The sequence below is a fragment of the Lutjanus erythropterus genome, chromosome 5 (assembly GCF_056507025.1).
Source record: "Lutjanus erythropterus isolate fLutEry1 chromosome 5, fLutEry1.hap2, whole genome shotgun sequence".
NCBI classification, from domain to species: domain Eukaryota; kingdom Metazoa; phylum Chordata; class Actinopteri; order Lutjaniformes; family Lutjanidae; genus Lutjanus; species Lutjanus erythropterus.
The window spans coordinates 6,724,601-6,752,300 of NC_139321.1; the positions used below are offsets into that span (position 1 = coordinate 6,724,601).

At 34.8% G+C, this 27,700-nt stretch overlaps 1 protein-coding gene across 3 annotated transcripts in view; it reads left to right on the forward strand.

Annotated features, from left to right (window-relative positions):
- rnf44 (ring finger protein 44) overlaps positions 1-27,700 on the forward strand; it is a 32,562-nt gene continuing 4,862 nt past the window's right edge. The window contains exons 1-10 of one of the 3 annotated variants that reach the window (XM_084718619.1): positions 1-310; positions 4,286-4,478; positions 6,472-6,694; positions 6,925-7,092; positions 7,544-7,717; positions 7,833-7,994; positions 10,232-10,347; positions 10,548-10,635; positions 27,315-27,436; positions 27,536-27,635. In XM_084718619.1, coding sequence (XP_084574745.1) covers positions 4,372-4,478; positions 6,472-6,694; positions 6,925-7,092; positions 7,544-7,717; positions 7,833-7,994; positions 10,232-10,347; positions 10,548-10,635; positions 27,315-27,436; positions 27,536-27,635 — 1,260 coding nt within the window. In that variant the 5' untranslated portion in view covers positions 1-310; positions 4,286-4,371. Of the gene's footprint in view, positions 311-1,994; positions 2,447-4,285; positions 4,479-6,471; positions 6,695-6,924; positions 7,093-7,543; positions 7,718-7,832; positions 7,995-10,231; positions 10,348-10,547; positions 10,636-27,314; positions 27,437-27,535; positions 27,636-27,700 lie in introns of those variants that run through there. The other 2 variants (XM_084718618.1, XM_084718620.1) reach the window with 2 other exon arrangements.

Here is a 27,700-nt window from a genome sequence, read left to right on the forward strand (position 1 = left end):
TGGGGGTGTAACAGGGAACTGCAGAAACCCAAAACATCCGTGGGGCCGGATTTCCATTTCAAAAACTAAAAAGTGGCGATTGCGGAATTAATCTCGTTGGTTGCAAAACCGCAAACCCGCGTATTACACAGACAGAATGCAGTGAAAAGTGCAGAGTCTGATGTTTAGCACCTTTTTTTAGAGCAGTGGTGAAATCCACGGAATGTTCCACACGGGAACAGCTGACCATAGGATGCCGCACTTAGCCTAACGAGATGTGAACATTACAAGGAAAATATCAGTGATCAGATGTTTGCATATTAACAATCAGGTAACTACATTCCTCTTCTTGTTAACTGCTTGGTCTCGGTTGAGTTTGGGAGATTTACGGTGCGTGTTTTACGGGAGATGGTTAGACGGGTTATTAGGGTTGTCATCCGGCTCAACCTCCAGCCCCTCCTTGTTTTGCTGCTACCGAGAGCGATGTTGTAATGTTTACATTTAGTCTATGTTGCATACCGCTGCTGCTCTCCTTAGTCAGCTTTTCATCGGGGCCATACTTTTGGATGCATTCAAAAGACTTGATATGCTCCCGTGCTTTGCTTTGAAGCATTCAGAACAGACAAAGACATTATTTATTAACTCCTACTGGACAAATTGGGCCTGATAGATAGCTTAAAAAGGCCTAATAAAGCTTGATAGTCCTCAAGTGCAGCATCACATACAAGCTTTTGCAGCTGCATTTGCTGGCCTACAGAAACATAGCTGAGAAATGCCGTATAATAGCTGATGGAGGATGTTTCTCACAAGTGCAATATTACATAACAGGGGAGCTGGGTAGTCTACAGTAGGACGCTGTGGCCTCAAGTGAGAGTAAAAACAGACTGTGGGCCACTGTAGGGCTACAGGGCAATGAAAGGCTGAATTTAAACAGTTAATCTAATTAATCAAAATGCAGTGTTACTTTTGGTCGAAACTGATGACTGATCATGTTTTTGTTTTTGAAGAGAGACGGGTTGCCACAAGCGGGATGATTTAGTTGGGAAATTCCCAAACTTTTCCGGGCGGTGATTCTCAAATGGTCAAATATTGGACCAGGTTTCTCATTTTGGAAAGAGTTCGACCTTTTTATTATTTTGTATTTATAGTAAATGTCAGTGGCGGAATATTATTATTTTATTTGAACTAGTCAAATAAAAGTAACACTATAAAAGACACTACTTCACATCCTGCATTCATGATTTTACTTAATTAAAAGTGCAAGAGTATTATAGCAATATACACTTAAAGTACCTAAAGTAAAAGTACTCGTAATGCACAATGACCCCTGTCAGTTATAATATATAAATATATATTTGTCCGATTTTTTTAGACACATCGGTGGGTAAGGGAGGAAAAAAGCAAGACATGTTAAAGTAAAGTAAAAAGGAAGGTAAAGTAAAAGTATAAAACAAACAAGTAAACACAAATACAGCTACCACTGTTGTCGTTCAGTCCTCATTAATAAGACTTAAATGTCTGAACACTGGTCCCCATGTCTCATCAGACACTCAGATGAATATGTAATGTATATAGGTTGAGGTGGAGCTGTATTTTTATTGCTTCAATTGTATAAACTGATTTAGTATGTAAAAAGTTCCATTGAAAAGTAACTAGCTGTTAAATTAATGAGGCAGGGTAAAGAAAGTGCGACATTTCCCTCAGAAATGTACAGGAGTAGAGGCATAAAGTGGAAATACTCAAATAAAGTACAAGTATCTCAAAATTATACGTGAGTGCAGTGTTTGAGTAGATGTACTCAGTTACTTTTTACACATTTTGTCATTGGGTTTACTATTAGCCTCAGAGATATTCAGATAAATAATGTTTTTCTGATGTTTTTGGTGACCCTGCAACCTCTCGTGCAGCTTTTTGTTTATAAGCTACAAGCAACAACAGGAACTGCTTGTTTTGATACATTGTAGCAAAGACTGTCTGGACGTCTACTGTCTGTGTTTGCTGCGCGCTGATTGGTCACTCGGAAAAGGGGGCGTGGTTTCGTCATAACAATGCATTTCAAGGAACATACACGCGCCAAGGAATGTTTTCTGTCGTTGCAAAGCTAACGTAACCTTTTCCACGCGTTTAACGGTGTTTCCTGCTCGGGTGAACGCTGCCGTTAACGGACAGGCCGTTCCGCAGGTTCTGGAGAAAGCGGTTACCCCCATGCAGCAGGTTGGAAGCGTGTGTTAGCTGGCTAGCGTTAGCAAGCTAGCAGCAGCTCTGTCCGACATTGTCAAAAATCTGTTGGAGGAAACAGCAGCAGACTGATAGTCAGGCTACGTTAACGGTAACTACTTTTCACCCGGTGATAGTAGTCGGTTAGGGGGAGGTTACGTGCAAGGATAACTTGATGGGACGCGACGTATCGGAGGCTGAAACACCTGCCATCTCCCCTTCTCACCGAGCACGCAAACTCGCTCAGAAAGTAAGATTTGGGCTCTGTTGTTAGCCAACTCACATCACGTCAGCTAAACCTGTCCATACTATGCTGGTATCTGTCTGTGGTGTTACATGGGTTGAATGTGCAGCGATAATTGAGCAGATGTTCTAACTGTGAAGTAGCATGCTGGCTAAATAGCTAGCCAACGGCAGTTATGTGCAGCTGGTGGGTTCCTGGACAAAGCGTTAGCCTAGCTTGGCTAAAGTTAGCTGCTCTCCTTCAGCAGGGGCCGTCGAATGTGCCCCTGGCAGAAACCAACGGTCACCACAACGATAATGTTTGTCATTTTGGCAGTGATGTGTTCAGTGCTTTGCATAATACACGTAAGACACGGTGTAACTGCACAGTGGCTTCCCAAATTGCACGGTAGCTAGCGGTCCCGCTTACCCACCACATCTTTTGTTGTTGCTTTGTCTTTTGAGCACATGGCTTTCCATGTTTTTGTTCAGGCAGGCTACAGCGACCCCCATTTATTCTGCCCCCGAATATACCGCATTAATTACACTGCCACTTAAAACACTTACGAATTCATTATATTTTGGCATTTTGCTGACACATGTAGCGTTAACGGTCTTTGAATTGCCCTAAAAGAGAAGATATAACTAAGGAATGTCTATAGCTGATCTGAAAGATATGGTGGTGACTTTTCTTGTTTGGAAATGACATGAATATAATTATCAGTGGCCTTAATTTTGGTCAGTCTAATAAGGCACCTGTATTAGACAACATACTGCTATTTGTCTTATACTTGGTTTAACATGTGTGCACTTTCAAGTGTATCTTCCATTATTGAAGTAATAATTTAATAAGTCCTACTGGGATCTTTAGAGCAAATGAATATGAATGTCAGTACAAATATTTAAGTCTTATTAAAACACCCAGCACTCATCATGCTAGGTAAATGTTATTTATAATCAAATATTATCCATATAAATAACCAAAGTTCAACTATTTTGGGGCCTGCAGCTTTCAGTGTCAAAAGTAATCTATAAATGGGAGTGAACTGGCCCAACTACATACATATACATATACATATACATATACATATATATATATATATATAGATATGCATGTATGTATATGTGCGTGTGTATTTGTATTTATTTGGTGTGTATAGATAGTCGGCATCAGTCAGCATGAATATAGAGAAATTGTCTAATGCCCATGACTAAGTACAGCCATTGTAATATATGCATTTTCCAGTAAAATAGAAGAGCTTTGAATAAGGTCACTGAAATGTAAATGTGCTTCAGGAATATTATTAATGTGAAGTTACATTTTCTCATCATTATTCTGTCGAGGGCAGTGTGTCCTGAACTTTTTACAGTCCAATACCCTTTCAAATGTTCAATTCTGCAATGCTTGGCTGAATTTGAGAAAGTCTGAGTCTTACATTGTTTTCCACACAGTCAGGGCCTGTATTTTTCAAATCACGGTTTTTGGGGATCTAGGGAATTTGTACAGTTAACTTTAGACTGAACTGCTTGAGATTTAACTTGTTGAGTAGGTGTCAACAAAGTGGGGTCCAAAAACTTTGAGTGGTTCTCAGAGATATGACAGTTTTACAATGTCACATTTAATCTCATATCTTCAAGATTTTTTACGTGGAGTGTCAAAATATGACTTGCACTGTACACATTTCACTTTATCTGGTATACTCCATGTTGCAAAGAGCCTGTAAAATGAGCCACTATAACTTTTTTTTAACCTCATGATCTTCCATAATGACTATACTGTGTGCTCACATTATAGTTAAACAATGTAAATGCACTGTGTAGCATAACAAGAAGGGGTCTGAATTTGTTACTTGGTGTGTTTTTGCAGGGTTAAGACAATCAGAGGCAACATACAAGTGCCTCCACTGTACGGTTTCCTTTCCCAGAGTGTGACTCGTCTGCACGACGTCACCAATGCGACCATGGGAAATAGCAGTAAATAGGCTGCCACCAACAGCCCCCTTAAACCCGAGGAGGTTCCTTGGAGAGCCCTGCAACGCCCCAGTGCATCTCAGGAGAAGGTAAAAAAAACATTTTTCTTTTAAAGATGCAGTTGATGATGTTTTCTGTATCTAACTTAAAAAATATTTGAATTAAGATTTAGATGCTTTCAACGACACCCAAGTGTCAGCATGTGTGGACTCAAGGTGCCTTATCACCATGAGTCAAAAAAAGCAAATGCACTTTTCCTTTTCCTGAATGTAAATTAAAAATGAAAGCACGCTTGTTTTTTGTACGAAAGACAATCTGCATGTTAGTCATCAGATGTAGGCCTAACCATTACAACACACATTTTCTTGTGTGCAAATACGGCTTATTTGGTTATCATATTTTGACAGAATAATAGAGTGGTGCATATTGGATAGAAATGCATTTATCAGTAGTACATGAGAGACACAGGTTTTATGGATTTAGATAAGGTTTTAAATTGGCTTAGACAGAATTATCCAGATTTTAACAGGTTTGTGCAATGCATTCTGTTTGTTGAGTTTAAAACATTGGCTCTGCAAACATTGGCTTTGCAGTGATGTTCAGTGTATTAAAGGGTTTCCACTAGAATCTCCATCAGGAGCATTAGAACCTCCAGCTACAGTACCCTGTGGGGATGCATGATATTACATTTTTGCTAATATCTAATATGTTATTTCCCAACTCATTTTGGCTCATGCTGATACATGCAAATATTTTTCCACCTAATTCCAGAGAACATCAAGTCTTACCTGTACTAGAATTATAACATATTGTGCTGTTATATTGGCAGTGATGTTTATTTTGGGCCTATATCTCACTTTATTATTGGCAGATAGAGATGACATGCTGATGTTATCGTGTATCCCTCATATATTGTTACATGTGATATTTTCCCCTGCTTTTATCCAGCCAAACTACACACTGTGGCATTAAACTAAGAGCATTTTTTCAAGCACCATAAGCCCACATGTCAACATACTTAGAGCAAAAAATCTAAAGTATGACTTATTCTCTCACAAGATATTGAAGGGGAAAATATTGCCACATTGTATGTACCAAGAGCAGGATTCAGTGTTAATGTATTTTTGTCACTTGCCCAGTCAGGCAAGTGGGTCAGAAATCTGTTAGCCCAAAGTAACTTTTTTACTTGCCCCTGTAAAAATTCTTATTTACTAGCTGTTATCAAATATCAAAGAGTAAACTTAATTGTCATGTTTAATCTAGGGCTGCAATTTTTATGAAATGCCAGAAAATAGTGAAAAGTATCCATTCCAGTTTTTCAAAGTCCAAGGTGATGCTTTGTTTTGTTTAACTTAGTTTTTATTTAATTTTCAGCAGCTTATACTAGAATTTTCACTTATTCTTATGTTTTTCTATTTTTTTACAACTGTATCTATATGGCCTATAGGCAGAAAAAACAAACAAGCACCCCCATCTTAAACTGTTAATTTTAGAAATGAAATAAGGGTAAAAAAATTTTTTTTGTGATTTTTCACTATGTTAGTATGATAATGGCAGGGCTCCATCTTTTAATAAATATTTCTTTTTGGAGTCTCAAGACAAGATGATGTTTTTAAGTGTCTTGTCAGTTTATAAACAAAGATATTCAGTTGAATATGATATATTGAGAAAGCAGAAAATCTCCACATTTCAGAGGCTGTAAACAGCATTTTATGCCATTTGTGAATGAAAAATTACTTTTAACAATTAGTCAATAATCAAATGGTTAAAAAAGAGTTGGGCAAGTGAGTTGCTAGATTTACTTGCCTGACAAGATTTTAATTTGCCCCAGGCAAGTAAATATTATGTCAGTATTGTTATATTTGGATATATACACCTCTAATATTTTTATAATATCATGCCTTTATGGCAGATTTTTATTGATATATCTACATCTATATAAAAGCAGAACATTTAGACTAATGCATTTGAGAGGTCATTTAATGGAAAGGTATGCATTACATCTATCGGTTAACCATCTATAATGTAATGTATTGAACAGTCTGTGCAATTAATAGATTTTTTTTCTGCATGATGTTACAGCCCACCAGTGAGACGCCAGTGGGGGAGACGAGACAGACCTGTACTGCACAGTTCCCTGGTCCAGGATGAGAACTTCCATCATCTGCTTTTCTCCCAACATCACCAACAGGTTCCTTTAGATGAGTCCAGACAATACAGCCACACCAGCACACCACCACGCATGCTTCACCCTGCTGCTCACCTGCCCCAGCAGAGCCCCATCATGGTGGATCTACATGACCAGGTAACAGAGCAAGAACGACCTAATGGGTAAAGAAGTTCCATCATTTATTAAAGATGATCTGCTGTCTTGCCTGACTAAATGTAATCCTCTATAAATGTGAAGATTTAATATGAAACATAGATGGTGTTGTTTAGTGATGCATAAGGAGAACTTTTTGGCAGGTAGGCCTCTGTTTTAGAATGTGGAGTCACCCCATCTCTCTGCCCCTGCCCCACTTCTCTCCTTAAAAGATGCACCAGGGATCAGTTCCAATATCATACACTGTTACGACGGTGACGACTCATGGATTTCCCATCCACACCGGGCAGCCCCTTCCAGGGTGCAACACTCAGCAGCTCCCAGCATGCTCGGTAATGTTCAGCGGACAGCTCTCTCTGCTCTGCTGCCTTCCTCCTCCTGTGAGTTTGAAAAGGAAGAGCCCAAATGTCAGTGGCATCCATGTAGCACATCATACCAGCCATGCACTCTGTCACTGTTCATGACTAACAAATTAGCTGCTGCTGTTACTGTGGTGAATGTTAGCACAAACACTAGGAACAGTTGAGCTACATAAAATATGACTCTGTTGTACATTTAGTTTATTTATAAAGACCTCAGAGTAATAATTAGTGTGGTGTTGTGGCAATACTGTCAGTGCTGTGGGGTTTTTTTTGTAATGCATTGCTTCTGTTCACTACATGCTTATAACATGCTGTCATTATAATTGCTTTACTGCAAGTATAAGGAGCAGATTTGTTTTGGTTAGGTGGAGGCTTCTGAAGTGTTTAACTGATGACATAAATAAAACTTAAAAGGAACATGGATTTACATAAATTTATGTCTATTCTTGTTTTTTTTTCCTCTCCTTAGCTCATACAGGCATGTACCATGCAGCATATGCCAGTGTCTTATCAAGCCTTTCCACCCCTGATCTCCAGCGAACATTTTGTATTGCACCCAACCCCATCTGTACCCCCCCACCAGCCGCCGCACCTTACTCCTTTGAGCCAGTTTGTCCCTTTACAGCCTCAACACCCACGCATGGTGAGTAGTGCTTATGTTTATCAATGAAAACACAGTACGGTCGATTTAGAATCACTGGTTTGGTAATATTCATGCATATTAACACCATTTCCTGCACATCTCTCTGTCCTCTCAGCCTCTACAGAGGGTAGAGAATGAAGTTGACCTAAGAGGGGACCAGCACCCATTAGGGACCTTCTCCTACCCTCCCTCTCATCACCCACCAGCGCTGCCTCCTTCTCTGCCCTTACAGTATCTTCCTCAAGAGCCTCTGCATCAGGAGCTTCCCTTCGGAGTGGTAAGATGGCCTCTGAGGCATTTGTAGACCTTTTCCCCCCCAAGGAAATTGACAGTTGACTTATATTCATGCTGCATTAATTAAATTAATTGCATGATTAGGGATTGTTGTTAAATGCTTCTTGAAAGTACTGTTTAAAAAAGTGACATAAGGTTGTAATGGTATGCAAAAGTCACGATTCGGTGTGTACTTTGGTTTTAGGGTCACTGTGGAATATGTTCTCTACAACAGGGAGAACAGAAAATGTAGAAAATCATGTGTCAATCATTTTGGGGGAAAAAAATAAATGGTTGTTCATTGTCCATAATTTATTGTAACAGTTATGGCACTTAAATACTGCCATATTGTCAATAAGAAAGAATAAACAATATATCAGTAATGCTTCACTGCTGACCTTAATAATTCCTGAACACGTTGTGCTCGTTCATACAGAGCAGCACAACGGACTGACTAATATACACACATGAAGGCACATTATAGCGGAGCTTAAGCACTTTAACCTCATGCTTACATGTTGGAACATAATTCTTAATCTGTGTGGATATGTGACCATTCCCAGTCTAAACACTCCTACAGTATTAGCTGCTGCTTTGGTCTGAATTTACAGTGAGAGGCAGCCTGAACCCTGTGGCGAGAAGGACTCACCTTCAGTCTGGTTGATGCCATAAATAACATGTTTCAAGTGTTTCCACAGACAAACCTCACTTCAGTAGAACAATGTTATCACACAGTTTTACAATAATCCCTGTCCATTTTCACGTAAATGACCAGAAGCAGCAAAAGTACGCTTGTCAAATCAAGCTAAGCCAATTAGCATGCTACAGTTGATGCACAACATCTGGTGTGCTGCCAAAATGTTCTGGGATATATTCATGTACTGTTACACCCCTATGAAATAATAATAGATTATTCCAGCCTGCTGGTTTTCCTTAGTGCTTTGGTTGGTATGATTGTAATGCCCGGGCCACATTGCCTGCATGAGCAGCATGCGTGCGTCACAGACCCCCTTGCTTTCCATTTTGACACACATATTAACGGGTTAGGGCAGCCACCAAGCCCGAGAGAGCAGTGTGCCTGCAGTGACGCTTCATCGAGAGATTCAGCATTTTTCCTGTTTTAACTGTTTGATGCACATGGCTCTTGGGGAAAAAATAGACAAAATGATCTGTTGAAAGTCATATTGTCATCATACCAGATAACTCTTCTGCGAACTCTGTGTAGAAAGATAGGGCTGGCAGAAACAGTGTCTGTGTGGAACCACATGTGTGCGAGCCACAGCAGTTCAGCGAGGTAGCACAGGTACACGCAGGAGGTGTGGCCCAGACGTAACACGGGTATTAAATTGAATTCGGAAGGTGTTAAATTTAACTTGGCAAACCCTGCAGAAACTGCACCCTCTTACTTTAGGTCACTGAGCAGCTCCACTGCAGCAGACTGGGCTTGTCAAACTTGCTCAAAGGCACCTAGGCAGTAGTTCTTGTGAAAGAGATTGCATACAAGCAGCAGCTTTTTCACAGAAATTTTTACCTGTCCAACACAAGTCTAACTAATAATATTAATGGCTGTATTGCGTTGCAGAAATTGCTTGAATGGATTGCTAATGATATTTGTTCCACTTCTGCTTTTGCTGCTTTGACAGGTGGAAATGTCTCTTTTTGTGAAGCCAATTAATTAATTTTGGAACAGTAAAGAAACAAGTGTTCTGATTTATTCATAAAGCTAAATGGCTTTTAGAGAACAAGATGAACAAACCTTTGACGGGGGGAAATAAAAAGCTGGTGAGCTCACAAAGCAAATATGTCAGTTAAATCAAAAATACAAAGAAGCTTATCTTGCTCTCATGTGCACTTTAATATATCAGAGTAATAAAAATGTCCTTTGTGTCTAAACAGTCTCGCAAAGTCTAACTTGTATTTTTCATTTGTACAGAAGAATCTAATAAAAAGCATTTGTTGGAAAATGCATTTTATGTTCAAGTAAAATTCTGTGTAGCTCCTTATTGTTACTGGCTAATGAAACTAACTTCTGCTTTTGTCACAGTCCTGTGAAATTGTCCTTGCACCTGCTGTTCTTGAGGCTTTCTTACTCTTTCTTTTTCCTAACCAATGTAATATTAATGCAGTCAGACCTTTCTTAAACTTACTATTATTATGAAGTGACATGGAAGGAGATGGTTCACTTTAATCACAGACTTCTGTTTTACACAATCGCCTTAATCCCCGTGTGTTTCTCCACAGCCATATCCCCACATGCTGCCCCGGCGAGTGAGTGGACAGAGATACCGGTTGCAGCAACCTCTCCCCCCTCCTCCTCCCCCTCCATCTTACTACCCAGGCTTCCTCCCCTACTTCCTGTGAGTACCTGCCGTAAATACATACAGATTATAAAGTATAATAGTCTTGATCATGTATTTACTCAAATGTCAAATGCTTGATTATACTATGTTCTCTGAATCTCTGCTTTTCAAAAATAAATGGAGGGAGAAGACAGGATCACAGTGAAGTTGATTGTATTGATGCTTTCTCAACAAGTGATGTTTCTCTCTCTGCTCAGGTCAATGCTTCCTGTGCCTCCAACAGCAGTGGGCCCAGCCATCAGTCTAGACCTGGATGTGGATGATGTAGAGATGGAGAACTATGAGGTTAGTGTGATAGTTTGTGGAGAAAAAATCTTTTTTTCTCACCTTGAATATACAGTTTACCAAAAGGGCTGGAGGTCTTTTCACTGAGAAGAAGTTAAGATTCAATTTGTTTGATCACAAGTGTTTGATCTATTGTAATTCAATGGAAATGAGAATGAATTTAATGTAAAGATGCTGATGGTTTACCTTAATTTAAAATATATTTAAGTGTAAGAGTTAATTCAAGAAGTATTACAATATTCATTATCAGTGTTGGAAATAATGCTTTACAGATTATCACTACTACTACCACTACTATCACTACTTTTGGAGGTCACCACACATGGAACTAATTTGTTTTTCAAACCAGTAATGCAATTACAAATGTTGAAATTTAAGCTAGCTCGTTGCATTTGTCTTATCTGGAAACAGTGGACAGATAAATGCATCCTATTCTCCATCCATCATTCTTTTGATGGTGCAAGACATTTCATGTGAGCTTATTTTCCATCATAGTGTGATATAAACTGTTATGTAATTATTTATTAAATACAGTAGCAGTGCTTACTTAACATGAGAGGTGTAACAATACATTGATGTGGATTGATTTATCGATGCAAAGTTAAAATACCGATATATATTGTCATCTTGAAGATACACCATGTCTAGAAGATTTCAGTCATAAAACTGGCAAATCATAATTTGCTTAACCCTCTATGGTACACATTATGATGCCAGTGAGGGAAAAAATGTTGTAGGCAACATTGTACCATAATGGTGCGTAAGTGAAAAAGAACGTTCCTTTTCCAATTTGAACATTGTTTATTTCATAAACGTATGCAAAAATATTCAATAACATCAAGAAGTCACAATTCATTTTAAATTTTAAATTAAAAAGAATTTAAATATATATGTATGTATGTATGTATGTATGTATGTATGTATGTATGGTCATATGTATGTATGTATGTATGTATGCTCATATGTATGTATGTATGTATGCTCATATGTATGTATGTATGCTCATATGTATGTATGCATGCTCATATGTATGTATGCATGGTCATATGTATGTATGCATGGTCATATGTATGTATGTATGCTCATATGTATGTATGTATGTATGTATGTATGTATGTATGGTCATATGTATGTATGTATATATGCTTGTATGTATGTATGTATGGTCACATGTATGTATGTATGCATGGTCATATGTATGTATGTATGCATGTATGCTCATATGTATGTATGGTCATATGTATGCATGGTCATATGTATGTATGGTCATATGTATGTATGTATGTATGTATCTATGTATGTATATATGTATGGTCATATGTATGTATGTATGTATGTATGTATGTATGTATGGTCATATGTATGTATGTATGTATGCTCATATGTATGTATGTATGTATGGTCATATGTATGTATGTATATATGCTCATATGTATGTATGCTCATTAGGGGTGGGGGAAATTTCCGATTCTTAGATGCATCGCAATTCGGAAGTGGACAAATCTGAATCGATTCACAAACGTCCAAATTTCGATTATTTAAATCTGTTAATTAAAGTGATACAGAACCTTCTAAATAATGTGGAACTAAGAAGCGCGGTACGCGTCATCGCCGGGACACTTTGGGACGCGCACCTGGAGCGACACGCAAACAACGGAAAACAAACATGGCCGACCGGCAGCCACCTCGCCATGAGGTCCGAACAGCTCCTTCTAATTTAAAAGCAGCCGTGTGGAAACACTTCGGCTTCTACAACGTCGACGGCGGAAGCGAACTGGACAAGAGCCACGTTATATGTAAGTTGTGTCGAGCTAAAATAAAATACTTTGGCAACACAACAAACATGAGAAGCCGTAACTCGATTCCACCCGACGGAGGAGTCGGGGAGACGGCAGGCTGCTGTTGCTGCGGCTACTAGTGGCTACTGTTGGTACTTTCCAGTTTGCACATATTTCCAATAGTTTAATAAAATATAATCGAAATGAATTCTTATTACAAATGCGCTGTTTTTAAAAATTGCAAGTGACGAATGCTTATTCAGTGAGACAAAAAGAAATGTGTTTGTGAAAAAGTGCATCAATATACATAAAGATGCATCAATAATCGTTTTATAATCGAATCGTAGCCCCTGAATCGTAATCGGCAGGTGCCCAAAGATTCCCACCCCTAATGCTCATATGTATATATGTATGTATGGTCACATGTATGTATGTATGTATGCATGGTCATATGTATGTATGTATGTATGCATGTATGCTCGTATGTATGTATGTATGTATGTATGTATGTATGTATGTATGTATCTATGTATGTATGCATGGTCATATGTATGACCATATGTATGTATGCATAGTCATATGAATGTATGCATGGTCATATGTATGTATGGTCATATGTATGTATGTATGTATGTATGTATGGTCATATGTATGCATGTATGGTCATAAGTATGTACGTATGTATGTATATGTATGGTCATATGTATGTATGTTTGTATGCATGGTCATATGTTTGGCCATTATATGAATGTATGCTCATATGTATGTATGCTCATATGTATGTATGTGTATGTATGTATGTATGTATGTATGTATGTATGTATGTATGTATGTATGCTCATATGTATGTATGCTCATATGTATGTATGTATGTATGTATGCTCATATGTATGTATGCTCATATGTATGTATGTATGTATGGTCATATGTATGTGTGTATATATGCTCATATGTATGTATGTTCATATGTATGTATGTATGTATGGTCACATGTATGTATGTATGTATGGTCACATGTATGTATGTATGTATGCATGTATGCTCATATGTATGTATGTATGTATGTATGTATGCGTGGTCATATGTTTGGCCATATGTATGAATGTATGCTCATATGTATGTATGCTCATATGTATGTACGTATGTATGTACGTATGTATGTATGTATGTATGTATGTATGTATGTATGTATGCTCATATGTATGTATGCTCATATGTATGTATGTATGTATGCTCGTATGTATATATGTATGTATGCTCGTATGTATATATGTATTTATGCTCATATGTATGTATGTATGTATGCTCATATATATGTATGTATGCTCATTTGTATGTATGTATGTATGTATGCTCATATGTATGTATGTGTATGTATGTATGTACGGTCATATGTATGTATGTATGTATGTATGTATGTATGTATGTATGTATGTATGGTCATATCCCTCTATGGTACACATTATGATGCCAGTGAGGGAAATGTGTTTTTATGTCTCAAAATAGACTAAATAAACATAATCTGAAGAAATTTTATTTTTATTTTTATTTTTATTTTTGGAAGTTTTTGGGGTTTGTTGCCTGTAGGCAACATTGTACCATAATGGTGCGTAAGTGAAAAAGAAAGTTCCTTTTCCAATTTGAACATTGTTTATTTCATAAACATATGCAAAAATATTCAATAACATCAAGAAGTCACAATTCATTTTAAATTTTAAATTAAAAAGAATTATAAAAAGAATTTATATATGTATGTATGTATGGTCATATGTATGTATGTATGTATGTATGGTCATATGTATGTATGTATGTATGTATGGTCATATGTATGTATGCATGTATGGTCACATGTATGTATGTATGTATGTATGTATGCATGTATGCTCATATGTATGTATGTATGTATGCATGGTCATATGTTTGGCCATATGTATGAATGTATGCTCATATGTATGTACGTATGTATGTATGTATGTATTTATGTATGCTCATATGTATGTATGCTCATATGTATGTATGCTCATATGTATGTATGGTCATATGTATGTGTGTATATATGCTCATATGTATGTATGTATGTATGTATGTATGGTCACATGTATGTATGTATGTATGTATGTATGTATGCATGTATGCTCATATGTATGTATGTATGTATGTATGCATGGTCATATGTTTGGCCATATGTATGAATGTATGCTCATATGTATGTATGCTCATATGTATGTATGTATGTATGTACGTATGTATGTATGTATGTATGTATGCTCATATGTATGTATGCTCATATGTATGTATGTATGTATGCTCGTATGTATATATGTATTTATGCTCATATGTATGTATGTATGTATGCTCATTTGTATGTATGTATGCTCATTTGTATGTATGTATGTATGTATGCTCATATGTATGTATGTGTATGTATGTATGTACGGTCATATGTATGTATGTATGTATGTATGTATGCATGTATGTATGTATGGTCATATCCCTCTATGGTACACATTATGATGCCAGTGAGGGAAATGTGTTTTTATGTCTCAAAATAGACTAAATAAACATAATCTGAAGAAATTTTATTTTTATTTTTATTTTTATTTTTGGAAGTTTTTGGGGTTTGTTGCCTGTAGGCAACATTGTACCATAATGGTGCGTAAGTGAAAAAGAAGGTTTCTTTTCCAATTTGAACATTGTTTATTTCATAAACATATGCAAAAATATTCAATAACATCAAGAAGTCACAATTCATTTTAAATTAAAAATAATTATAAAAAGAATTTATATATATATATGTATGTATGGTCATATGTATGTATGTATGTATGGTCATATGTATGTATGTATGCTCATATGTATGTATGCATGTATGGTCACATGTATGTATGTATGTATGTATGCATGTATGCTCATATGTATGTATGTATGTATGTATGTATGCATGGTCATATGTTTGGCCATATGTATGAATGTATGCTCATATGTATGTATGCTCATATGTATGTACGTATGTATGTATGTATGTATGTATGTATGCTCATATGTATGTATGCTCATATGTATGTATGTATGTATGGTCATATGTATGTGTGTATATATGCTCATATGTATGTATGCTCATATGTATGTATGTATGTATGGTCACATGTATGTATGTATGTATGTATGTATGTATGTATGTATGCATGTATGCTCATATGTATGTATGTATGCTCATATGTATGTATGTATGTATTTATGCTCATATGTATGTATGTATGTATGCTCATATGTATGCATGTATGCTCATATGTATGTATGTATGTATGTATGTATGCATGGTCATATGTTTGGCCATATGTATGAATGTATGCTCATATGTATGTATGCTCATATGTATGTATGTATGTATGCTCGTATGTATATATGTATTTATGCTCATATGTATGTATGTATGTATGCTCATATGTATGTATGTATGCTCATTTGTATGTATGTATGTATGTATGCTCATATGTATGTATGTGTATGTATGTATGTACGGTCATATGTATGTATGTATGTATGTATGTATGTATGTATGTATGGTCATATCCCTCTATGGTACACATTATGATGCCAGTGAGGGAAATGTGTTTTTATGTCTCAAAATAGACTAAATAAACATAATCTGAAGAAATTTTATTTTTATTTTTATTTTTATTTTTGGAAGTTTTTGGGGTTTGTTGCCTGTAGGCAACATTGTACCATAATGGTGCGTAAGTGAAAAAGAAAGTTCCTTTTCCAATTTGAACATTGTTTATTTCATAAACATATGCAAAAATATTCAATAACATCAAGAAGTCACAATTCATTTTAAATTTTAAATTAAAAAGAATTATAAAAAGAATTTATATATGTATGTATGTATGGTCATATGTATGTATGTATGTATGTATGGTCATATGTATGTATGTATGTATGGTCATATGTATGTATGCATGTATGGTCACATGTATGTATGTATGTATGTATGTATGTATGTATGCATGTATGCTCATATGTATGTATGTATGTATGCATGGTCATATGTTTGGCCATATGTATGAATGTATGCTCATATGTATGTACGTATGTATGTATGTATGTATGTATGTATGCTCATATGTATGTATGCTCATATGTATGTATGCTCATATGTATGTATGGTCATATGTATGTGTGTATATATGCTCATATGTATGTATGCTCATATGTATGTATGTATGTATGTATGGTCACATGTATGTATGTATGTATGTATGCATGTATGCTCATATGTATGTATGTATGTATGTATGCATGGTCATATGTTTGGCCATATGTATGAATGTATGCTCATATGTATGTATGCTCATATGTATGTATGTATGTATGTACGTATGTATGTATGTATGTATGTATGCTCATATGTATGTATGTATGTATGCTCGTATGTATATATGTATTTATGCTCATATGTATGTATGTATGTATGCTCATATGTATGTATGTATGCTCATTTGTATGTATGTATGTATGTATGCTCATATGTATGTATGTGTATGTATGTATGTACGGTCATATGTATGTATGTATGTATGGTCACATGTATGTATGTATGTATGTATGTATGCATGTATGCTCATATGTATGTATGTATGTATGTATGCTCGTATGTATGTATGTATTTATGCTCATATGTATGTATGTATGTATGCTCATATGTATGTATGTATGCTCATATGTATGTATGTATGTATGTATGCTCATATGTATGTATGTGTATGTATGTATGTACGGTCATATGTATGTATGTATGTATGTATGTATGTATGGTCATATCCCTCTATGGTACACATTATGATGCCAGTGAGGGAAATGTGTTTTTATGTCTCAAAATAGACTAAATAAACATAATCTGAAGAAATTTTATTTTTATTTTTATTTTTATTTTTGGAAGTTTTTGGGGTTTGTTGCCTGTAGGCAACATTGTACCATAATGGTGCGTAAGTGAAAAAGAACGTTCCTTTTCCAATTTGAACATTGTTTATTTCATAAACATATGCAAAAATATTCAATAACATCAAGAAGTCACAATTCATTTTAAATTTTAAATTAAAAAGAATTATAAAAAGAATTTATATATATATGTATGTATGTATGTATTTTCATATGTATGTATGTATGTATGTATGTATGTATGGTAATATGTATGTATGTATGTATGGTCATATGTATGTATGCATAGTCATATGTATGTATGTATGTATGCATGTATGCTCATATGTATGTATGTATGTATGTATGCATGGTCATATGTATGACCATATGTATGTATGTATGTGTTTATGTATGTATGGTCATATGAATGTATGCATGGTCATATGTATGTATGGTCATATGTATGTATGTATGTATGTATGTATGTATGGTTATATGTATGCATGTATGGTCATATGTATGTATGGTCATATGTATGTATGTATGTATGGTCATATGTATGTATGTATGTATGCTCATATGTATGTATGTATGTATTTATGCTCATATGTATGTATGTATGTATGCTCGTATGTATGTATGTATGTATGCTCATATGTATATATGTATGTATGTATGCATGTATGCTCATATGTATGTGTATGTATGTATGTACAGTCATATGTATGTATGTATGTATGTATGTATGGTCATATCCCTTTATGGTACACATTATGATGCCAGTGAGGGAAATGTGTTTTTATGTCTCAAAATAGATTAAATAAACATAATCTGAAGAAATTTTATTTTTATTTTTATTTTTATTTTTGGAAGTTTTTGGGGTTTGTTGCCTGTAGGCAACATTGTACCATAATGGTGCGTAAGTGAAAAAGAACGTTCCTTTTCCAATTTGAACATTGTTTATTTCATAAACATATGCAAAAATATTCAATAACATCAAGAAGTCACAATTCATTTTAAATTTTAAATTAAAAAGAATTATAAAAAGAATTTATATATATATGTATGTATGTATGTATGGTCATATGTATGTATGTATGTATGTATGGTCATATGTATGTATGTATGCTCATATGTATGTATGTATGCTCATATGTATGTATGCATGGTCATATGTATGTATGTATTCTCATATGTATGTATGTATGTATGCTCATATGTATGTATGTATATATGCTCATATGTATGTATGCTCATATGTATGTATGTATGTATGGTCACATGTATGTATGTATGCATGGTCATATGTATGTATGTATGTATGCATGTATGCTCATATGTATGTATGTATGTATGTATGTATGCATGGTCATATGTTTGGCCATATGTATGAATGTATGCTCATATGTATGTATGCTCATATGTATGTACGTATGTATGTATGTATGTATGCTCATATGTATGTATGCTCGTATGTATGTATGTATGCTCATATGTATGTATGTATGTATTTATGCTCATATGTATGTATGTATGTATGCTCATATGTATGTATGTATGTATGCTCATATGTATGTATGTATGTATGTATGTACAGTCATGGAAAAAATTATTTGACCACCCTTGTTTTCTTCAATTTCTTGTTCATTCTAATATCTGGTACCACTAAACGTATAATACAATGAACACAACAAAAAATGCAGCTGGTCACATAATACTTTATGTCCTATTTGACATTCTTAAGTTTAGTTGATTCCCAGGATATATAAGAGGCCATTTCATGTCACAAGCAGCACTGCACATGCAAAGGCCTAGAGTGGTTTCCTGCTTACATTCAATCCGTAGCACAACTCAGAAGTTGTCAGCTCTCACATAATGCCTAAAACAAAAGAATTATGTGAAGCCACAAAGGCAGCCATCTTGGCACTGCTGGAAATTGGCATGAGTGAGAGACAGGTAGCGAAAAAACTGAAGATCTCCAAGACAGCCGTTCATTACAACAAAAAAAAAACAAGCTGAACATGGCACTACCAAAGTGCTACCTGGCCGTGGCAGGAAACGTCTTTCTACCCCACGAGATGACCGTGCAATAATCCGTTCCTGTGTCAGGAATCGTCGTCAGACCTCCAGGGACCTTAAAAATGAGTGGGCACTGTCGAGAAATGTGACTTGTTCGGCAAGGACAGTTCGAAACCGACTTGTTGAATCTGGTTTGAAGTCACACAGAGCACGCAAGAAGCCCTTCATCAATGAAAGGCAGAGGAAGGCCCGGTTACTCTTTGCTCGAGACCACAAGGATTGGACTGTTGATGATTGGGCTAAGGTTCTCTTCAGTGATGAATCCAATTTTGAATTGATGCCCACTCCAGCCAACTTACTGGTTAGGAGGAAGCCTGGAGAAGCTTACAACCCAGACTGTCTTGCCCCTACAGTAAAACATGGGGGTGGATCAGTCATGATCTGGGGTTGTTTCAGTCTGAGTGGAACAGGGCAAATGCAATTGTGTGAAGGCCGAATGAACCAGGTCATGTACAGGACTACCCTTGAAAACAGTATTCTTCCATCAGCTGGAAAACTCTTTCCTGCCTCGAATGACTGGATTTTCCAACAAAACAATGCCCCTTGCCACACGGCAAGGTCAGTTAAAGCCTGGATGGAGAACCACAACATTCGCACCATGCCTTGGCCTGCTCAATCACCAGATCTTAATCCAATTGAAAACCTGTGGAAAATCATCAAACTCAAAATGGAGAACCACAAGCCCAAAAACAAAGAAAATTTGTTTGAATTTGTCCAACAGGAATGGGCTGCTGTGACAGCAGAACAATGTCAGACGCTGGTGGAGAGCATGCCAAGACGCATGGCTGCAGTCATCAAAAACAATGGTTATGCAATAAAGTATTAACTCTTGTGTGTATCATGTGTTTAAAGCAAACAGAAAAGAAAACATGGAATGCTTAAAAGTAGTGTTTTGGGCGGTACAATGCCATAGCTATTGATGTAAGAATTTAAGTAATTTTGGTTATTATCAAGAAAACCATGGAAAATGAATAGTTCTTAGTTCTTAAATTAAACTCTCATGAGCTATTTTTGTTGTTATCATTATAATTGTCCAAACAAATGTACCTTTAGTTGAGCCAGGCATTAAAATTAACAAGAAATTGAAGAAAACAAGGGTGGTCTAATAATTTTTTCCATGACTGTATGTATGCTCATATGTATGTATGTGTATGTATGTATGTATGTGTATGTATGTATGGTCATATCCCTCTATGGTACACATTATGATGCCAGTGAGGGAAATGTGTTTTTATGTCTCAAAATAGACTAAATAAACATAATCTGAAGAAATTTTATTTTTATTTTTATTTTTGGAAGTTTTTGGGGTTTGTTGCCTGTAGGCAACATTGTACCATAATGGTGCGTAAGTGAAAAAGAAAGTTCCTTTTCCAATTTGAACATTGTTTATTTCATAAACATATTCAAAAATATTCAATAACATCAAGAAGTCACAATTCATTTTAAATTTTAAATTAAAAAGAATTATAAAAAGAATTTATATATATATGTATGTATGTATGTATGGTCATATGTATGTATGTATGGTCATATGTATGTATGTATGTATGTATGGTCATATGTATGTATGTATGTATGTATGGTCATATGTATGTATGTATGTATGTATGTATGTATGGTCATATGTATGTATGTATGTATGGTCATATGTATGTATGTATCTATGTATGTATGTATGGTCATATGTATGTATGTATGCTCATATGTATGTATGCATGGTCATATGTATGTATGTATTCTCATATGTATGTATGTATGTATGTATGAATGTATGGTCATATGTATGTATGTATGTATATATGCTCATATGTATGTATGCTCATATGTATGTATGTATGTATGGTCACATGTATGTATGTATGCATGGTCATATGTATGTATGTATGCATGTATGCTCATATGTATGTATGTATGTATGCATGGTCATATGTATGACCATATGTATGTATGTATGTGTGTATGTATGTATGGTCATATGAATGTATGCATGGTCATATGTATGTATGTATGTATGTATGGTTATATGTATGCATGTATGGTCATAAGTATGTATGTATGGTCATATGTATGTATGTATGTATGCATGATCATATGTATGTATGGTCATATGTATGTATGTATGTATGTATGTATGTATGTATGTTCATATGTATGTATGTATGTCTGGTCATATGTATGTATGTATGTATGTATTTATGCTCATATGTATGTATGTATGCTCGTATGTATGTATGTATGCTCATATATATATATGTATGTATGTATGCATGTATGGTCATATGTATGTATGTATGTATGCTCATATGTATGTGTATGTATGTATGTACGGTCATATGTATGTATGTATGTATGTATGGTCATATCCCTCTATGGTACACATTATGATGCCAGTGAGGGAAATGTGTTTTTATGTCTCAAAATAGACTAAATAAACATAATCTGAAGAAATTTTATTTTTATTTTTATTTTTGGAAGTTTTTGGGGTTTGTTGCCTGTAGGCAACATTGTACCATAATGGTGCGTAAGTGAAAAAGAAAGTTCCTTTTCCAATTTGAACATTGTTTATTTCATAAACATATGCAAAAATATTCAATAACATCAAGAAGTCACAATTCATTTTAAATTTTAAATTAAAAAGAATTATAAAAAGAATTTATATATATATGTATGTATGTATGTATGGTCATATGTATGTATGTATGCTCATATGTATGTATGCATGGTCATATGTATGTATGTATGTATTCTCATATGTATGTATGTATGTATGGTCATATGTATGTATGTATATATGCTCATATGTATGTATGCTCATATGTATGAATGTATGTATGGTCACATGTATGTATGTATGCATGGTCATATGTATGTATGTATGTATGTATGCATGTATGCTCATATGTATGTATGTATGTATGTATGCATGGTCATATGTTTGGCCATATGTATGAATGTATGCTCATATGTATGTACGTATGTATGTATGTATGTATGTATGTATGTATGCTCATATGTATGTATGTATGTATTTATGCTCATATGTATGTATGTATGTATGCTCATATGTATGTATGTATGTATGTATGTATGCTCATATGTATGTATGTATGTATTTATGCTCATATGTATGTATGTATGTATGCTCATATGTATGTATGTATGTATGCTCATATGTATGTATGTATGTATGTATGTATGTATGTATGCATGCTCATATGTATGTATGTGTATGTATGTATGTACGTATGTATGGTCATATCCCTCTATGGTACACATTATGATGCCAGTGAGGGAAATGTGTTTTTATGTCTCAAAATAGACTAAATAAACATAATCTGAAGAAATTTTATTTTTATTATTATTTTTTTATTTTTGGAAGTTTTTGGGGTTTGTTGCCTGTAGGCAACATTGTACCATAATGGTGCGTAAGTGAAAAAGAACGTTCCTTTTCCAATTTGAACATTGTTTATTTCATAAACATATGCAAAAATATTCAATAACATCAAGGAGTCACAATTCATTTTAAATTTTAAATTAAAAAGAATTATAAAAACAATTTATATATATATGTATGTATGTATGTATGTATGTATGGTCATATGTATGTATGTATGTATGTATGGTCATATGTATGTATGTATGCTCATATGTATGTATGCATAGTCATATGTATGTATGTATGCTCATATGTATGTATGCATGGTCATATGTATGTATGCATGGTCATATGTATGTATGTATGTATATATGCTCATATGTATGTATGCTCATATGTATGTATGTATGGTCACATGTATGTATGTATGCATGGTCATATGTATGTATGTATGTATGCATGTATGCTCATATGTATGTATGTATGTATGTATGTATGTATGCATGGTCATATGTATGACCATATGTGTGTATGTATGTATGGTCATATGAATGTATGCATGGTCATATGTATGTATGTATGTATGTATGTATATATGTATGGTTATATGTATGCATGTATGGTCATAAGTATGTATGTATGTATGTATGTATGGTCATATGTATGTATGTATGTATGCATGATCATATGTACGTATGTATGTATGTATGTATGTATGTATGCTCATATGTATGTATGTATTTATGTATGCTCATATGTATGTATGTATGTATTTATGCTCATATGTATGTATGTATGTATGCTCGTATGTATGTATGTATGCTCATATGTATATATGTATGTATGTATGCATGTATGGTCATATGTATGTATGTATGTATGCTCATATGTATGTGTATGTATGCTCGTATGTATGTATGTACGGTCATATGTATGTATGTATGTATGTATGTATGTATGGTCATATCCCTCTATGGAACACATTATGATGCCAGTGAGGGAAATGTGTTTTTATGTCTCAAAATAGACTAAATAAACATAATCTGAAGAAATTTTATTTTTATTTTTATTTTTGGAAGTTTTTGGGGTTTGTTGCCTGTAGGCAACATTGTACCATAATGGTGCGTAAGTGAAAAAGAAAGTTCCTTTTCCAATTTGAACATTGTTTATTTCATAAACATATGCAAAAATATTCAATAACATCAAGAAGTCACAATTCATTTTAAATTTTAAATTAAAAAGAATTATAAAAAGAATTTATATATATATGTATGTATGTATGTATGGCCATATGTATGTATGTATGCTCATATGTATGTATGTATGCTCATATGTGTGTATGCATGGTCATATGTATGTATGCATGGTCATATGTATGTATTTTCGTATGTATGTATGTATGTATGTATGGTCACATGTATGTATGTATATATGCTCATATGTATGTATGCTCATATGTATGTATGTATGTATGGTCACATGTATGTATGTATGCATGGTCATATGTATGTATGTATGTATGCATGTATGCTCATATGTATGTATGTATGTATGCATGGTCATATGTTTGGCCATATGTATGAATGTATGCTCATATGTATGTATGCTCATATGTATGTACGTATGTATGTATGTATGTATGCTCATATGTATGTATGTATGTATGTATGCTCATATGTATGTATGTGTATGTATGTATGTACGTATGTATGGTCATATCCCTCTATGGTACACATTATGATGCCAGTGAGGGAAATGTGTTTTTATGTCTCAAAATAGACTAAATAAACATAATCTGAAGAAATTTTATTTTTATTTTTATTTTTATTTTTGGAAGTTTTTGGGGTTTGTTGCCTGTAGGCAACATTGTACCATAATGGTGCGTAAGTGAAAAAGAAAGTTCCTTTTCCAATTTGAACATTGTTTATTTCATAAACATATGCAAAAATATTCAATAACATCAAGAAGTCACAATTCATTTTAAATTTTAAATTAAAAAGAATTATAAAAAGAATTTATATATATATGTATGTATGTATGGTCATATGTATGTATGTATGCATGCTCATATGTATGTATGCATAGTCATATGTATGTATGTATGCTCATATGTATGTATGCATGGTCATATGTATGTATTTTCGTATGTATGTATGTATGTATGTATGGTCATATGTATGTATATATGCTTATATGTATGTATGCTCATATGTATGTATGTATGTATGTATGTATGGTCACATGTATGTATGTATGTATGTATGCATGGTCACATGTATGTATGTATGTATGTATGCATGGTCATATGTATGTATGTATGTATGCATGTATGCTCATATGTATGTATGTATGCATGTATGTATGCATGGTTATATGTATGTATGTATGTATGTATGCATGTATGACCATATGTATGTATGTATGTGTGTATGTATGTATGGTCATATGAATGTATGCATGGTCATATGTATGTATGGTCATATGTATGTATGTATGTATGTATGTATGTATGCTCGTATGTATGTATGTATGTATGCTCGTATGTATATATGTATGTATGTATGCATGTATGGTCATATGTATGTATGTATGTATGCTCATATGTATGTGTATGTATGTATGTACGGTCGTATGTATGTATGTATGTATGCTCATATCCCTCTATGGTACACATTATGATGCCAGTGAGGGAAATGTGTTTTTATGTCTCAAAATAGACTAAATAAACATAATCTGAAGAAATTTTATTTTTATTTTTATTTTTGGAATTTGTTGGGGTTCGTTGCCTGTAGGCAACATTGTACCGTAATGGTGCATAAGTGAAAAAGAACGTTCCTTTTCCAATTTGAAAATTTTTTATTTCATAAACATATGCAAAAATATTCAATAACATCAAGAAGTCACAATTAATTTTAAATTTTAAATTAAAAAGAATTTTAAAAAGAATTTAAAAAGTTTCTTGGCTAAATGTTGCTTGTAGGCAACATTGTACCATTTAGGAACAACCCATTGAAATAAATGTGTAAAGTATAAAACTTTAAACTACTTAAATCAACAAAGATAACCATTACCATAACCATTTGAAAAACAAAAACAACAAATTCCAGTGTTTGATCATCACTGCTTCATTTCAGTGCATGTTTTGTGTCAGTCCCCTGTGTCTTTCCTGACATGTGTTGCCATCACTTGTGGTGTTGCTGCTCAGTGCTTATGGAACTCCATGAAGCAGTTTTTTTCAGGAGTGAAGCACAGGCAGGTGACACATTTTGTGCACTGTGATTTCACTATACCCTTACATCCAGGGTATCTGCATCTGCCCTTTTTCTCCACCCAAATAGGCCAGTGGTCAGTGTTGTGTTTGCTATAGAGATTCCATAATGGTTCACTGTTGCAGGCAACATTGCAACTTTCCATGATGGCACGTTGTTGCCTCAGGGCAACAGCTGCATTTTAACAAGTATCCACTATTAAATTAGTAAATAAGTTGCATGAAACTATCAAAACTTAAAGTTTACTCACCTATTAGTGTGAAGTTTTTGCAGCAAGATAGCAGAGCTGTCTCCTTAGAAAAAGCCCACCAAGAGGGGTTTCAAAATCGCTTCCTGGAGGTCATGTGACAACTTAAAGCATTGTTAATGGTTCCCTATGGTTTTACCTCTTTTTTAAAGTATCGCATCATTTAAAGGGATGCATTGTGGAGATGTGACAGGGCAAAAATGGGTTTGTTGCCTGAGGGCAACATGGTACCATAGAGGGTTAACATAAATGTAGCTGAATGTGTTAAATGGACATATATCGTCTGATATCGATCGCAGACCCCTGAATTGAATCAAATCGAAATTGTATGATGGCAGACTGTGATATCTGCAAATATCGTATCACGTTCCACAGAATCAACATTATGTTGTATCATGATGAAACTTGTGATCTACACCACTATCTCTCTGAACACGATCATAGTCATAATCAGTTAAGGGAACTTGTGGATCCTGGTACCATTTTGCATCTTAACAATGCGATACAATAGATGTTTGTTTTTGACTTGTGGCCCACAATTAAATTTTGGCCCTTCAAGAGAAAAGTGTTGCTCACAGGTTTGAATGCTTGTTGTTGCTGCCCTCTTGTGGTTGGGAGCATTAATAACTTATATCTGTGATAACGTGTACAGTGGTAGATACAAATTTGACAGCTCAAAGTAACACAAAACTTTTGTTTGTAACTAAGTACTTTTAGATGCAGTAATTGGATACTTTTACTACTACTTACTTTTTAACTAGTTACTGTAATTAAACATTATTTTTTTGTAACTTGCACAACATTTCTCATTATATATGATTTATAACCTTAGAGTTCGTGCAGAAGTGTAGAGATTCACATGTACAATAAATATCACATTTCTATATGCAGCCATTAATTCAAAATGGCTGAAAACTTTCAAGCAGACAGTACTGCTTTCCTTTTCTCACTGTATCCAGATATGCGTTTCATGGCATGACATCAACATTGTCCTCTGTCTGTCCCTGTAGGCATTATTGAATCTTGCAGAGAGGTTGGGTGAAGCAAAACCACGTGGACTCACTAAAGCAGATATAGAGCAACTTCCGTCCTACAGATTCAACTCAGAGAATCATCTATCCGAACAAACGCTGTAAGCCATTTCTTCACATTTTAAACAAATGAACCACTTGTATTCATTTGATGTAACTTTGTCCACATCTCAGTGACTCTTTCCTTTGTCCCCTCACAGGTGTGTTGTGTGCTTTAGTGACTTTGAGTGTAGGCAGCTACTTCGGGTATTACCTTGTAACCACGAATTCCACGCAAAGTGTGTGGATAAATGGTTAAAGGTAAGTCGATGCCAGTTTTGACAATTAAAGGGATAGTTCAGATTATTTGAAGAAGGGTTGCATGA